Source organism: Mauremys mutica, chromosome 1, assembly GCF_020497125.1.
Source record: "Mauremys mutica isolate MM-2020 ecotype Southern chromosome 1, ASM2049712v1, whole genome shotgun sequence".
Classification (NCBI taxonomy): domain Eukaryota; kingdom Metazoa; phylum Chordata; order Testudines; family Geoemydidae; genus Mauremys; species Mauremys mutica.
In genome coordinates this window covers 204,081,158-204,097,832 of record NC_059072.1, presented here as the reverse complement: position 1 = coordinate 204,097,832, position 16,675 = coordinate 204,081,158, and the positions used below count along the sequence as shown (strand labels likewise).

Below are 16,675 nucleotides of genomic sequence, written 5' to 3'. Positions count from 1 at the left end.
GGTTATTGTAGGGGAGGTTGTGGTACTGCTATGCTTAATTCTGTGCTGCTTCTCGCAGTAGCCCTGCCTTCAGAGCTGGGCAGCTGGAGAGAACCGCCACCAGCAGCAGCACAGAAGTAAGGGTGACATGGTATGGTATTGCCACCCTTACTTCTACACTGCTGCCTGCGGAGCTGGGCCCTCAGCCAGCAACTGCCACTCTCCAGCAACCCAGCTCTGAAGGCAGCAGTGCAAAAGTAAGGGTGGTATGGTATGGTAGTGCCACCCTTCCTTCTGTGCTGCTGCTGCTGGGGCACTGTCTTCAGAGCTGGGTGCCCGGCCGACAGCTGCCACTCTCCGGACACCTAACTCTGAAGGAAGCACAGAAGTAAGGGTGGCAATACTGTGACCCTCCCTAAAATAACCTTGCAACCCCCCTGCACCTCCCTTTTGGGTCAGGACTCCCAATTTGAGAAATGCTGGTCTCCCCTGTGAAATCTGTATTGTATAGGGTAAAAGCACACACGACCAGATTTAATGGTCCATAATGTGTTTTTCATGGCTGTGAATTTGGTAGGGCCCTAATTATGTGTTTATAAGACAGTGTGTGTTAAGAATTTAAGGGAGAGTTATTCTGAAGAAATGAGTTATGCGTTCAGTTCTGAAAATGTTAAGGCCTATGATCATTTCTCTTGTGGGAGTGAGTTCCACAGTCCGGGTCTGGTTTGAAGAAATTCTTTTACTTCATTTATCAACTGCATAAACTATCAAAATTCTTCTGGTAATAGAATTTAATTTGTACTTTCTTTGCTTTCTGAATGGCTGCCTCTGCATTAGCAGAAAAAAAATTATTACAGGTTCATAAATGTGTGTAATTTCTTCTAGAGACTTCTTTGCAATAGAATGATAGTTTTAACACTACACATAGATATTTAGAATCTGGAAATCATTCCCCTTCTTGAAGGTAAGTAGTGATTTTTTGATTGACTGTCATTGTGAGCAAAGAATGTTGCTTCCTGTCCTCTTTTATCTCAAAACAAAAGCACAATGTTGAAAGTTAAAAGAATGTCCATTGTTCTTATTTTAAATAATTACCCGAAGTAAACTGCACATAGCTGAGAAGTGCATAACCTGTACTTTGATTTCGATGTACTTCAGCATTAGTAGTAAAGTTTGTACCGAGTAAACTATATGATTTTAATAGAAATGTAAGTTATTTAAAGGAACTTTTAAATCTTTATTTTGTAGAATCAGCCTCTGAGGAGATTGGACAAAATACAAAAGTGCTCAGGAGCAGGACATATATGAATGACTACAAAAAATATACAACGTTTTCTAGTGAGACATTAAATGCCAAAACTGTTACTGGAAAAAAAACTCCATGCAGAAGTGCTACTTTGGCTGCTAATAAAATTAAGATGAGTGATGTAAAGGAAGAGCTCTCCAGCTCAGAAAGTGTGTGCACTGAAAAAAAGAACAGAAAACTGCCTCACCGGACTGTGTCTGCTGCATCAAAGAAAAGGCTAAGGGACATCTCTAAGGTAGATGCCACTTTCAAGTCTGAAAGTGAAAAAGCAAAAGAGCAACATACTAACAGGAAAACATACTCTCAGCCTAATTCAGCTGCTGCTAGAAGAAAATATATTAGAGAGTCTGAAAGGGGAAAATCTGAGAAAGAGACAAAGATGACACAAAACAGGCATATTAATGACCACAAGCAGCCACACAGAACTGTCCGTGCTGCGTCTCTTAAAATGAAAAATTCCACAGTAGACTTTTCAGAGGAGGACTCCAAAAGCCGTAGGTCAGAGGATGGGAGCAGTAAGAAAACTTCTGACCAGTCAACTTTTGTACACAAACATCATGCAGTGAGTAACTCTGAGGGTGAGGCAGGTTCTGAATCAGGCAAGTGCAAAGGTAAAAAAACAAAGGAGGTGGCAAGTCAAAAGGCTGGGACGTCTTTCAGAAAAGCAAAATTCTTGAGTGCCGTAAAGGAGACAGAGTCTGAAACAGGAGAGCAGGAAGATGGAAGAAGTTCTTTGTGTCAGCGGACTGATCCTTCTGGGACTGCAAAGATTGGAAAATCTGGACCTGGTGCCAGTTTAAATTGCTCTTCCAATTTAGAATCTGAAACTGATTCTAGTAACAGTAGCTATAGGAATGCAGCAAAAACAAAAAAGAGGAAAAGAAAAAGAAAACCTAAAGTAATTAGAAAAGGTAAAATTTCAAATTCAAATGTATCTAAGCCATCCAGAAGGCCCCAACGAACAAAACGCCCTAAACTTAATCAAGAAAATGACTCTGACGATGTGGACTACACCAAATATAAAAGAGCAAATCGACGTTCTAAAATAAGAACTAGAAATGGGGGTAGAAGGACTGTGAGATATGATGATGGTGGTGATGATGATGATAGAGGTCTAGATTACATAGATTGTGGAACATAACCTTAAGAGGAAAAGCCAGTCTGCTTTTTTATGGTTATACTGCTAGGATTCATGATGAATGCTGGCTCTTCTTTGTCCTACATTTCAGGGAATATATTTATATTTTTCTATGAAAAAGTTACTAATGTCAAATCATGACTCTCCTTTTCATATTTTGACTTGCACTTGCCTGCCCATGCAGCAGCATTTAGCACAGATGCCAAAATGTGCCTCATTATAGGGGCAAAATTTTGTCTTTACTGGTATTTTACTACATATAGCAAGAGTTTAAAAAAAGTTAAATACCTGGCAACAGGTTAATAGCAGTATGTTGAATATTATTATGGGTGCTGCAATGTGCTACTACTTGGGCCTTACAATATAAGTGCGTTCAAAAACAGCTGATTTAAACACCTCTTTAATGTTGTATGAAATCTCATAACAGTAACAAACTTGCAAATAATACTGTACATTATAAAAATAGTGGTGAATGATGACATTACAAACATCAGAAGTAATAAATGATTATTACATTAATAACTTGAATTAGTACAGCTTTTAAAATGTACAGTGCTACCACTATTGAAAATACACAACCTGAAAGAACTAGTAATGGAAAAGATGCATTTAACAATTTTTAAAAAATGGTATTGGGGGGGGAAAAATAGGGTTTTGCTGACAGGTGATACTATCAATTTTAATATGCGGCTTCCATGCTGTAAATTTGAGACCACAAAATGCAGGTGAACGATTGGGCCTAAGGGTTTGTGTGTGTTTTTTATATCTATATATATCTATAGCTATATAGATAGATATAGATAGATAGATATGAAAAGAAACATGCTGTGTATTTTTTAAAACTTGTGTATTTAAAACTTGTTTATCTTTTAAATGGGTGAAAAGTTTGAGGCTCCGAATATTATTTCAGATGTTTTTGCTATGGTTGCCCACCTGCTCCTTCACATTTAAACTTTTTTTAACTTAAAAGTGCCTCATGTTAGATTGTTGATATGTTGATAAACCACACTAAATTCTGATTGCCATCCTACAGCACCTACATGCTGATGTTTAAGCTGCCATTGTTGAGAACAAAAATTAGAACTTATTATAACATACGAGGAATGGGAGTTGGACAATTGTTAATGAGATTAATGTATGTTTTTTCAAACTAAAATGTGTAATTCTGCATCAGTTTCTGATGCAATTTACAAAGTGTTCGGGGGAGTGATATTTAAATCTTTCTCATTGGCTTGATATGTGGCAGTGCAGTAATATGTTCATGAATCTGCTGATAGCATAAAGACTTTTCTTAATGACAGTTTTATTTCCAGTGGTGCCCCTTCATACCCAAAATTCGTTCAGTTAGTTCAAATCTAGATGTTTTGCTATCAACATTTAACCCTTCACTGTGCTGCCATAGATCAGTGCAGTCCAACCTTTGGGACTTAAGAATCAAAAATACTATTTCAGTAAGGTCTAGTGACTACAATCAATTCTCTACCATGTTTCTGCTCTTTGCACTGTTCTGGTGGCACAAAGGTAGTGGAAGCCATCCATAAATCCACGCACTGGGGGGGTTGTCCCCCGTGGGCACATGGTACAGATGGATCCTACATCTCTCTCCACGTTCTGTAACTAACCACCTGGTTTGAGTGGTGGGAAAGTGGCTGGAACATTAAGACTCCAGCTATTTTAGCTGGCAGATCATCCCTTGAGAACCACAGTGAGTTGGCAAAAGTTGGAGCAGTCCCCAGACTGCTTCAATCTGCATCATTACTGAAGCCAGAGCTGTAACTGGTGGTTGGTTTCAACTTTTCTCCCCCTTCCCTCCCACATTTCCTGAGCTTCCTTGGCTAGTTGTGAGGGAGAGGAGCCATCCTTTGCTAGGTGCTCCCACAGGATCAGGAACAGGCACAGCTAGTCTATATTAAGCCTAATGGAAATCTAGCTTATACCATTTGTGCCCTAATATTTTGTCCCTTTTCTGATTTGAATATAGCTCTTAATTCAGTATATTTTTGTAGAAGTTTATGGGTTTAAATTGTTCATCTTTCTTTGTCTCTGATTTCTTATGCAGAGCAAAGATGCCAAAGTATGAACCAGATTGTCTATTGAGATTGGTCACTGTTTTAAGTGTTTTGTATCTAGTAGTTTAGAAATGCCCTTGTCAAAAGGGATAAATGTTTGCTTTATCTGAAAATTAATTGGCTGCATTATTCAGTGGCTGGTTGATTGGGCTGGTAATTAGTGGTTTGTGAAGTGTAATAATTTCGAGTACTGGAGTAAACACTTGAGGATATAAGGGAGCCTCAGAATTTTTGTCATCTAATTAAGTATAGATTAAGTAGGGCTGTTAGGATTTTTATCTTCAACCTTGGTGTAAGTTCAAATATAGTACTTTCAAAGGAAGTATACAAATATAATAGGTTCATAAAACAAGCCTAAAAAGTTGGGGACAAACTTTGCCCATTGATGCATTCAAAGGGCTCTCATTCTGTGCATGAGGGGGAAAATTTGCCTTTTCTAAAGTACAGTCATAAGTCAACTTACATTGTTGATGCTACATACTTACAATATTTGACAATCATTCTCTTATACACACCCTAATCACTGGGAGAAAACAATATTTTATTCTGTTATCATATGCTCCTGGGTGCTATTTCAGTTTACTGTGTATAGGCAGGTAGAGGAGGTTTCTGGTTACAACAGGAAGATAAACATTTAAAAGGTAAATGGAATTATTTCTACTGATTCTTATTTAGCAATCTTCCATCCATTTTTCCCAAAAGCAAACAATTATTCTTTCACAAACATCATTTGTAGGTGAACTACAAGGCTATTTTTAACTATTTTAAATTGTAACTCCATTCTCAGAAAGCAACTCCCTGCACTGTTGAAGGCTTTATTGATGTAATTCAGCAATTGCAAGAGCATTGCACAGTGCACAACTCTGGGCTTTTAAAGTGTGGAGGGGGAGGGAGGAACAGCAGTCCATCCTGTTCTGTGTCAAGTTGTGGGCAGAAGAAAATGTTGGAAGTGCTGCTTGGGCAAGCAACAGAACTTGTCCACAATGTGTAGGAATGTGCTTGGAGGTGAACCCAGCTAATACCAGCCCATGTGCTACACCCTCCTTTGGGCCATAGTGTGTGTTATAGGGAAGTGCTCAGCTTCCACCCCACCTCTGCCTCCAAATCTAATTAGAGCATACCCTGTTGTCAGTAGCAAGCATTAAGTGATAAATTTGCGGATTTGATGTTGCCCCTGCCCAGAGCAGCAACACATTGTACTCCACAATAGGCTACTTCCACCCACCCTGTGGAATATTTCTCTGGCTGGCAGGTTCCTTGTGAAAGAAGAGGCACTAGGCTGCATCTTTGTTCTGCATTATTCATTGGATAAAACAAGATCAACTGTAAGATTGAACATCCAGACGTTGAGGGAGAACGTCAATCTAGTTATTCTGTTGCTACTTGTACACTTTAATATTAAAATAGTGATGAAAGAAACATGTATATCAACAGAGAAAATAAATATTGCTTTTTCTGGATCCCCAATCTGAGACATTGGGGTGGTGCCTCTTTCTTCAAGCACAGGAGACAATTAAGACTTGTCCATAGGGCTTGGCCCTGCCTCTGGAGACCAAGTGGCTGTGAAACAATCCTATTTTATTTTTTTAAAGTACTAGTTTCTAAAGCTTATTTTGGGGCAGCAGTAAGCAAAATATTGTCCATCCCCTCTCCTGTCCCTTAGGGAAAACAAAATTTGACAGGGTTGTGTTCCCCCAAAGGGAACAGCGTCTTCCTGTTTGGTCCCTCTTCTCATTATGGAAGAGCAAGCCAAAAACCCAAGAAGTGCTAAGAGGAGAAGCAGCAGAAGAGGAGTTCTGACACAGCTGCTCACTACCACAGATCTTAAATTTGTCAGTCTGGAGGGCAAGCTAGGACATCTTACTCCCCGCCTGCTGAGACTTCTTCAGTAACGTCTCTGAAAAGACACGAGGCTCAACAAGTTGGCCATCCTCACCTAGTAGGGTTTTTAGATGTAAATCCCCACTTTTTCCCCTCCTCCTGGTTTTAATCCATTTCAGAATGGAAAAGCTGTAGGTTTAGGTACATAACTGTCAGCTGGCAAGAATTCTGGCCTGCTGTCTGACTCCTTTAAAAAATAAATAAGTGTATCTGAGCTTTTACAAGGATCCACCTCTGCATTTGTTACTGGGGGGGGATGTTAAACTTCTAGGGATAAACATTTCCAAATCAGCATGCCCAAATAACTTGCATCCAAAAGTGCTAAAAGAGTTGACTGAGGAGATCTCTTGCTTAAGGATGTTAATTCTTATTAAAACCTGGAATACTGGGCAAACTCCAGAAGACTAGCAGAGTGCTAATGTGCCAATATTTAAAAAGGGAAAGCAGGATGGCCCAACTAATTACAAGTAGGTGGTGCTGACATCAATCACAGCCAAAACAGAAAAGCTGACAGGGATTCAATAAATAATGAAAGGATAAGAATACAGTTAATGTCGATCAACACAGTTTTATGTATGTTTGTATTATAAAAAAGATTTCAATTTTTGATGAGATTACGAATTTGGTTGGTAAAGATAAATGCACAGAAGTAAAATACTTTGTTTTCTAAGGCTTTAGAGTTAGTACACAACATTCTGATTAAAAATAGCACTGTACAATATAAATGCACATGTTAAATAGATTGAAAACTGTCTAATTCACAGACCTTACAAATTAATTATTGAATGGGTGTGTTACTAGGGTGGTTCCTCAGGGATCTGTTCAGTATTTTGATTAGTGATCAAGAAGTAAATATAAAATCATTGCTCATTTAAAACTTGTGGATGACGCAGATTAGAGTTGTAAATGATTATGATAGGGCAGTCATAAAGTGATCTGGACTGCTTGGTAATCTGGGCCCATTAAAACAAAATGTATTTTAATACAATCAAATGCAAGGTCATATAGCTAGGAACAAAAATGCAGGTCATACTTACAGAAACGGGGACTGTATGTTGGACAGCAATAACTAAAAAGGATCTAGAGTAGGGGGTCATAGAGGACAGGCAACGCGATATGAGCTCTGAATATGATGATGTGGCAAAATGGGCTAATGCAGGGGTGGGCAAACTACGACCGGCCAGCTATTTTAATCTTGCCCTCGAGCTCCTGTTGGGAGCGGGGTCTGGGGCTTACCCTACTCAGGGAGTAGGGTCGGGGCCACTCTGCACAGTTCCCAGAAGTAGAAGCATGGCCCCCTCTGGCTCTTATGCGTAGGGGAAGCCAGAGGGCTCCGCTCTGCACGCTGCTGCCACCCCCACAACTCCCATTGGCCAGGAACCATGACCAATGGGAGATGCAGGGGCAGTGCCTGTGGATGGGGCAACGCGCAGCAGAGCTGCCTGGCCATGCCTCTGCATATGAGCTGGAGAGGGGACATGCTGCTGCTTCCAGGAGCCACTTGAAGCATAAGTGCCACCCAGAGCTTGTACCCTTGAGTCCACCTCCCTGCCCCAGCCCTGATTCCCCCCTCCCACCCTTCAAACGCCTTGATCCCAGAGCACCCTCCTATACCGCAAACTCCTCAGTCCCACCCCACAGCCCGTACCTCCAGCTAGACCCCTCATCCCCCTGCTCCAACCTGGAATCCCCCTCCCACACCCTGAACTCATTTCTGGCCCCACTCCGGTGCCCTCACCCTGTCCTGCACCCAAACCCCAATTTTGTGAGCATTCATGGTCTGCCATAGAATTTCTATACCCGATTGTGGCCCTCGGGCCAAAAAGTTTGCCCTCCCCTGGGCTAATGCAATTCTTGGGTGTATAAATAGAGTAGTGAGGAGTAGGAGAGAGGTGACTTTACTTCTGTCTAGGGCACTGGTAAAACCAATATTGAAATATTGCCTAGTTCTGATGGCCACATTTTAAAAATAATGTTGAAAAATTTGAGATGGTGCAGAAAAGAACCCCCCCCCCCCCCCCAAAAGCTTTACAGTGAGACTTAAGTTTAATCGGCTTAGCGTATCAAAAAGATCAAGAGGCTATAGAGTATAATTATTTTCATGGGAAGAAAATAGCGGTTACTAAAGGGCTCTTTAGCAGGGAAAGACATGAGGACCAATGACTGGAAGTTTCAGATCCATTCAAATTAGAAATCACAACCTTTAAATGTGAGGGTGATTAACTATCGGAACAAACTATGAAGGAAAGTGATAGATACTCATCTCGAAGTCTTCAGATCAAGACTTGGATGGCTTCTGGAAGATATGCTTTAGGCAAACAGGTTATTCTTCAAGTGATTGCTCACAATAGGTATGCGTGCTCACCGCATGCACTGGTGTCGGAAGTTTTTCCTCTAGCAGTACCCACAGGGGAGCCCCCTAGCAACTCCTGAACTGGTACCTCCATGGCGTGGTATAAGGGGTTCTGCACGCTCTCCCCACCCTCAGTTCCTTCTTGCCACCAGTGAAGGTGCTTCGGAACTGCTCTGCTCCAGCTTTGTCCCCAAAACTGCTTGTTCGTTCAGTGTATGGTACCTGTAGGTAGTTAGTTTTAGTTTAGCTAGAATGCCCAGGATGGGGTATGCCCCATGCCCTGGGTTTTAAGTCGTGCAACACTTGTAGGCGATCTATGCCAGTGAGTGATCCGCCCGTGGACTGCCTACGCTGTTTGGGGAAAACCCATCTCAGCAATCGCTGCAAGATTTACAAATCGTTTAAGCCTCGGACCAACAGAGAGAAGGACATCAGGCTCCGGGCTATTCTGATGGAGTCGGCACCGACCCCAGCTCCAGTGTACAGCTCCGAGTCAGCACTGGGCACTGCAGTGTCGGTGTGCAGTGACCCTTCGGTGCCATTGACTAGTCAGCACTGCTCCCCGTCCACGGGGAATGCCAAGAAGGCTAGGAAAAAGCCTTCTTTGCCACGGCACTGGAGTAAACCCGAGACAGAGGCTAGACCCATGTTGGGCAGTCCTCGATCCCCATCAGCCTCTAGGCCTCCGACTTAAGTCAAGCAGAGTAGCCTGGCCCATTGGGAGCAGGCCTCCCCTGATGTCTGGATGCCCTCCACACCGGAGGCCCCGCAGGAACCCTGATGTTATGTCCATGCCAGTAATGGGAGCACTGCCGATGTCAGCCCCGTGCTCAAGAGGCAAGCCGCTACTGGGATCTCCGCGGTCGCCCCCGGCTTGGTACCCGTCTTGGTGGAGGGAACGTTCCCGATGCCGTTTGCCGCTCAGGGCAAAGTCCACATGGATTGCCCTCAATGACCACCAGGCTGTCTGGTTGGGTTTCATCTGACCGAGACTCCTGGCACCGCTCCACCTCGAGGAGCGAACACCGACAGGACCGAGGCAGACAACGCCAAAGGTCCTTGTCTCAGAGAGACCATCAGAGCCGGTCACGGCATGAATGTTGACATCATTCCCGTTGGTCGTCCAATCCAGGACCCCACCATGGCACTGACTCCACAGCCCCGAGTGTCGATCGCCGGCGTCACACCATCGTGGTTCCGCCCGCCGGAGCCAATTGCAGAGTAGCTGTTACCGACGGTACTGGTCCTCCACGTTGAGATCACAGTTCTGTGGTTGGCACCACTCCCGGTCCAGAGACAGCAGTAGGTCATCTGTCAGCCCGGCCTCCCTTCGTAGTCATCCATTGATGGGCCAGGCCAGCTAGGCCGAACAGCCGACACTGCTGATGCCACAGCACCGGGCCCAGTGGTACTAATGGGCACCATGGCACCCAGTGGGGGCTCACTCGGTGGACAGAACCTCAGAAGGACCATCAGCCTCTTTCTCCAGACCTCCAAGGAAGGAGTCGGTGAAACATACATTCTTGGCACCGTGCCTGGAGACCGACTAGATGGTGGACCCTCTGGTGCCGGTGGGGACACGAAGTATCTCGTCGGCCTCCCCGGATGAGGCGATTACGGCTCCTCCTCCCTCCATCTCACAGGAGGTGAGCTCTTAAAAAGGGTGGCATCAAGCCTCCACCTCCAAGCAGAGGAGATGGAGGAGCCCTTGGACTCACTGTTTAATGTACTGTCCTCCTCGGCACCGGGCAGGGTGGCCTTGCCTCTCGACGAAGGGGTGGTGAAAATGTCAAATGCCCGGTGAAAACCCTAGCCCTATTGGCCCCCTTTTCTGAGAGTGGAATGCAAGTATTTTGTACCCGCCAAGGGGCATGAATACTTATACACCCACTCTGCTCCTAACTCCCTGGTGGTTGAGTCGGTCCACCAAAAAATAAAGATTCAAGGAGGCTGGACTCATTTGGGAAAAAAAAAATTCATTCTCAAGCTCCCACTTACGGGTGGCAAACCACCAGGCTCTCCTGGGCTGGTATGAGTTCAGTCTGTGGGGCTCCCTGCCTAAGTTCGAGGACTCCCTCCAGGAATGTGACAGGAAGGAGTTCAAATCACTGGTGGAGGAGGGCACAGCGGCTGCCAGGCAACCCTGCAGGTAGCTTTGGATGCAGCAGACACGGCTGCACAGTCCCTGGCCTAGACGGTGTCCATGAGAAGGGCATCATTGACCTCCCTGCAGGACCTCCTGTTTGAGGGCAAAGCTCTGTTTGCAGAACAAATGGATACAAAGCTTCATGGCCTGAAAGACTCCCGCAAGACTCTGGTTCTCTATGTTCCGGCTCCAGCTAAACCTAAGTTTAAGCCACAGCAAACTCCTGCTCAGGCCACCCAGTCAAAATACGAGACCGCTTATAAGAATTCACAGGACTATAAGAGGTGCCCACAGAGGCAGTCTCTGCCTGCCCCCTAGCCTGGGTTCTCCAAGGGCAAGCAAGCGGGGAAAAGGCAGTTTATCCTTTAGGCCAAAGGTGGGCTCAGGCCCATCTTGGACTTGCGAGGCCTGAACCAGTACATGGTGAAGCTCAAGTTCCGCATGGTCTCCCTGGCCTCCTCCATCCCCTCCCTGGATCCCAGGGACTGGTACGCCACCCTCGATCTGCAGGACTCGAACTTCCACATTCATATATTCGAGGGGCACAGATGCTTCCTCCGTTTCACGGTGGGGCAGGAACACTACCAATTTACAGTCCTCTCATTTGGCCTGTCCACTGCCCCCAGAGTATTCACGAAGTGTATGTTGGTGGTGGCAGCCTACCTGAGGCGCGTGGGGGTCCAGATCTTCCCCTATCTGGATGACTGGTTGGTTAAGGGCAGCTCCTGGTCGCAGGTGCGGGATCATGTGGCGCTCCTTCTGTGCACGTGCACCACTTTGGGCCTGTTGGTAAACAAGTCCACATTAGTCCCAATCCAACGCATAGAGTTTATCGGGGCGGTCCTGGACGCCTCGTCGGCCAGAGCCTCCCACCGGACAGGTTCGAAACCCTGAAGGGGCTCATCAACACGGTTACAAAGTTTCTGGTGACAACAGCCAGAGTGTGCCTCCAGCTCTTGGGTCACATGTCGGCGTGCACGTATGTGGTCTGTCATGCCAGACTCAGGATGAGGCCCCTCCAGCTCTGGTTGGCCTTGGAGTTCTCCCAGGCCAGGGACAAGATGGACAAAGTCCTCACAGTGCCTGAGCCAGTAATCACCTCCCTACAGTGGTGATCCTCCCCGAGAAACGTGCTCCAAGGGGACCCGTTCAGTGGCAGGGCCCCATCGCTGGAACTGGTGTCTGACGTGTCAGACCTAGGATGGGGGGCTCATGTGGGAAACGTTCAGACCCAAGGTCTGTGGTTGGCTCAGGATCTGAACCTCTACATAAACGTCAAGGAGCTCAGGGCGGTATGGCTGGCATGCCTGGCCTTCCACTCGCACCTGGAGGGCTGGGTGGTCACAGCCCTCCAGGTCCTCACAGACAACACAGCCTCAGTGTTCTACATCAACAGGCAAGGCGGGGCCTGATCCTCTGCCACAAAGCCCTCAGGCTGTGGGACTGTTGTATAACCCATGACCTCTGCCTGCAGGCCTTCCATCAGCTGGGCGCCCGGAACATGCGGGTGGATCACTTGAGCAGGGACTTCTCCTCTCAGCATGAGTGGTCTCTCCACCCAGAGGTGGTGCACAGACTTTTCCAAGTGTGGGAAACTCCCCAGGTGGACCTGTTTGCTACTCGGCAGAACCGTCGCTGTCTCCAGTTCTGCTCCAGGGGGGACTGGGATGGGGTGCTATATCCGATGCCTTCCTCCTGTCCTGGTCAAGCCAGTTTCTCTGTACCTTTCCCCAGTTCCCTCTGATCAGCAAGGTCCTGGAAAAGATAAAGACGGACAAGGCCTTCTGATTGCCCCGGCCTGGATGGGACCCTCATAGGCCTGGCGGTTGCCATCCCACCCGGACCCGCTCTCCCAGGACCAGAGCCGCCTCCTTCACCCCAACCTAGCAGCACTCCACATCATGGCATGGCTGCTCAATGGTTAGGTAGGGAGAAAAGGATATGCTCGGAAGAGGTTCAGAGCAGCCTCCTAGAAAGCAGGCAGCCCTCCATGCGCTGAGTCTACTTGGCAAAGTGGTCTTGGTTTTCCAGATGGGCGGATGAGTGGGGCGTTTCCCTGGTGGCCACCCCAATCCAGTTTATTCTGGACTAGCTCCTTCACCTTAGAGCCCTGGGCCTGGTGCCCTCATCAGTCAAGATGCACTTGGCGGCCATATCAGCCTTCCATCCGCCGGTGCAGGGCCACACGGTATTCTCCCATGCTATGACTGGCTGATTCCTTAAGGGGTTGGATCGTCTCTTCCCGTATGTTAGGTCCCCAGTCCCGCAGTGGGACCTAAACTTGGTGGTGTCCCATCTCACGGGGCCCCCATTTATGCTGCTAGCCACATGCTCCTGGTCACACCTCTCGTGGAAGGTGGCCTTCCTGGTTGCGATCACATCGGCTAGGCGGGTCTCGGAACTCAGGGCCCTGAAATCCGAGCCCCCATACTCGGTGTTTCATAAAGATAAGGCCCAGCTCCGCCCACACACTTCATTCCTCCTGAAGGTAGTCACCGCCTATCACATGGGTCAGGACATTTTTCTGCCGGTCCTCTGCCCCAAGCCTCATGTGTCCAGTGAGGAGCACCACCTCCACACGCTGGATGTGAGACGGGCTCTGGCTTTTTACTTGGTGTAGACTAAGCCATTCAGAAAGTCCTCACAACTGTTCATCGCCTCGTTCGAGCATATGAAAGGTTGGCCTATCTCCACTCAGTGGCTCTCCAACTGGATCACCTCGTGCATCCGTATTTGTTATGACCTGGTGGGAATCCCTCTGCCACCAATTGAGAGTGCACTTGACTAGGGCACAGGCCTCGTCGGCTGCCCTTTTGGCCCATGTTCCCATTCAGGACATTTGTAGGGCTGCCACGTGGTCTTCAGTTCACACGATCACCTCGCATTATGCAATTGTCTCTCAGACCAGGGAGGATGCCAGGTTTGGCAGGTCCGTTCTCCGTCCCGAGAGTTTATGAACTCCTTCCCACCTCCAACAGATATAGCTTGGAATCACCTATTGTGGAATACACATGAACAATCACTCGAAGAAGAAAAGTTACCTTTTCTGTAACTGGTGTTCTTCAAGATGTGTTGCTCATGTCTATTCCACATTCCACCCTGCTTCCCCTCTGTTGGAGCACGCAGTGCCCCTTATACCACACCATGGAGGCGCCACTCCAGGAGTCGCTAGGGTGCTCCCCTACAGGTAGTGCTAGGGGAAAAACTTCCGGCACCAGTGCACATGGCACGCACGCACACCTACTGTGGAATAGACATGAGCAACACATCTCGAACAACACCAGTTATGGAAAAGGTAACTGTCTTTTAGGTTCATTACAGAGACTGCTGGGTGAAATTCTACGGTCTGTGTTATACAGGAGGTCAGATTATATGCTCTAATGGCCTTAAAATCCTCTTTTGCTTTTCTGGTTTAGTTATGTTCTGCAGCATTTGGATTTTGAGAAGAGTTGGAGCTTGTGGAGGACAATGAGGATCTGGGGTGCTTTTCTGTATCTTTTTAGAAGAGGAATTCTCACTATCAGCTAACCTGTCCATTTTCTTGGCAGGGACTCCTATTATCTATTCAGCCTGTTTGGGTGGGGGAGAATGGGTTTGGTGCCCCTGTGCTCATATTTCAATATAATTGGAGTGGTAATTCATAGTTCTTCTTTGAGTGTTGGTCCTTATGTTGGTGTATTGTATTGTGGGTATGCATGCGCTCCACGTGCATGAGACCTGAGAATTCTTGCAAGTAGCATCTGTTGGTCCATGCCTGGGCCCCCTCTGTCCTTGTGTTCCATGTGAAGGTATAAGGAACAGTGCAGACCAACACCTCTCCAGTTCCTCCTTACAGCCGTAAGGCCTGAGTGGGAATCTCCAGTGTCTGGAACTGATCCTTTTCAACGTTTTCCACTAAATATTTCAAAGTTTTATATGTAGTTGTATTGTTAGTAGTTTTAAAAGTTCTGCTAAGAGGAGGGTGGAGACCCATGCTCGACTTGCAGCAACTCAGTTTTTTTAATCACAAGCTAAAACTCTGCATGGTTACACTGGCATTGATAATACTGTCCCTAGAAAAAGATGTGGTTCACAGATTTTCATCCTTCCCACAGAAGATTCTTCAGTTTTGTGTTAGATCCTAACCACTGTCAATAGAGAGTACTCCCATTCAGTCTAGTAACTACATCCAGGGTTTTTATGAAAGTGTTTTCTGTAGTAGTATCATAACTCAGCCAGGGCTGTTCCACATCCATGGGGATCTCTGTAAACATGCAAGTTTGCTCAGACCCAAACTACAGCTTTCATAAGAGCTTAGTCTGACCTTAGACTCAGAGCAAGGGCTTGTGTCTCTAGCAACAGTTTCCAATCCATGGGCAACCTGATGAATCAGGTAGACATTGGTTTAGATTTGCCTTATCCTCCTGGGTCACATGGAGTCATGTACTTACATAACACTGTTCACCAAACTGTACCTCTGCTGCCTGAAGGCTTGGCTTTGACCAATCTACGCTGAGCACAAATAGCAGAAATGCTGTAGTGACAATCCCCACTAAGAAAAGGGCCTCTCTAACTTGGTGGAAAGATCCCACACCAGTGTACATAGGCATTTCTTCCCTATTCTCCTGCACCCAGTGGACAATCACAGACATCTCCATGTTAAGTTAAGGGGCTCACATGGATGGTCACACAGCACAGGGCACTTGGACACCTCAGGAAACTAGAATGCATGTAAATCTCCCAGAACTCAGAGCTGTCCAAGAAGCATACAGGCATTCTTACCAGTAATCTAGTCTCATCACATTCTTGCACTGTTAGACAATATGACAACTACAGGCTGCATAAACAAACGGAGGAGCAAGATCCATTCCTCTGTGTATAGAAATGGTGGCCAGGACCCGGGCAATGTGAGTGCCACTGAAAATCAGCTTGCGTGCTGCATTTGGCACGCGTGCCATAGGTAGCCTACCCCTGACCTACAATCTTCCTTCAAGGAGGTAATTTGGGAGGCGGAAGAAACAACAATGGGAAGAACTTCAATTGGCAAACTGAGTAATTCTACTGGTTCCTAGAATGCAAAGATACTCTTTCCTCTTTCTATGGTTGATGGTGCAGGTGGATCTCTGGCACAAGAAATGGTAATTCCTGATGAATGATTTCTTCCCTGAAAACACCCTGCAGACAAGAAGATAAAAGCCACACTTAAAAGGGTCTCTGAAGCTTTTTCAGCAGTATTCACTCAGAGCCTCTCACAACCATCTGCTTCGCCAGGGACACAATGTCCTGGTGCAATGACCTAAAAAGTGTAGCTACCCAGAACTAAGGTGAATTCAAGTTTATATTAAAGAAATATCTCAGGCTACTTAATTCAGAACAGACAGATCCATGGATTCCATGAAACTGGCAGCCAACACTGGAGCCATATGCTAAATCCTGTCTAAGATATGGACAGCGGATAATTTATTCAAAGCAAATATTTGTACCTCAATTCTTAGGACAAATCTAGTTTGCAGAGAAGATTGATTGAGGTGGTGCTGACAACACAGATAACTCCAAGAGTTAATTCCTTCCTCTGGAGAGATCCAGAAATGCACTACAAGCCTTCATTCAGGAGCAGAAGTGCCTTTTGTTCCAACCTACAACAAAGATGCTAAACATGAGACTCACTACATAGCTAGTAAATCTGGGTCTTGAACTCCTAGGAGAAACCTACACCTCAAAATGAGACCAATCCCTCTTTCCAGCTCAGACTATCAAAATAAGTACAGTTGTGCTTCCATCCGTACAAAAGTAGACCTAGAGCAGAGGATATTCTCCCTTCAAT

General features: G+C 46.1%; 1 protein-coding gene across 1 annotated transcript in view; it reads left to right on the top strand.

The window, feature by feature from the left end:
* The window catches only part of BRWD1 (bromodomain and WD repeat domain containing 1), a 138,707-nt gene extending 132,755 nt beyond the window's left edge, over window positions 1-5,952 (top strand). Inside the window, exon 42 of the mRNA XM_045002492.1 lies at window positions 1,228-5,952. Coding sequence (XP_044858427.1) covers window positions 1,228-2,426 — 1,199 coding nt within the window. The 3' untranslated portion in view covers window positions 2,427-5,952. The remainder of the gene's footprint in view (window positions 1-1,227) is intronic.
* The last annotated feature ends 10,723 nt before the right edge of the window (window positions 5,953-16,675 follow it).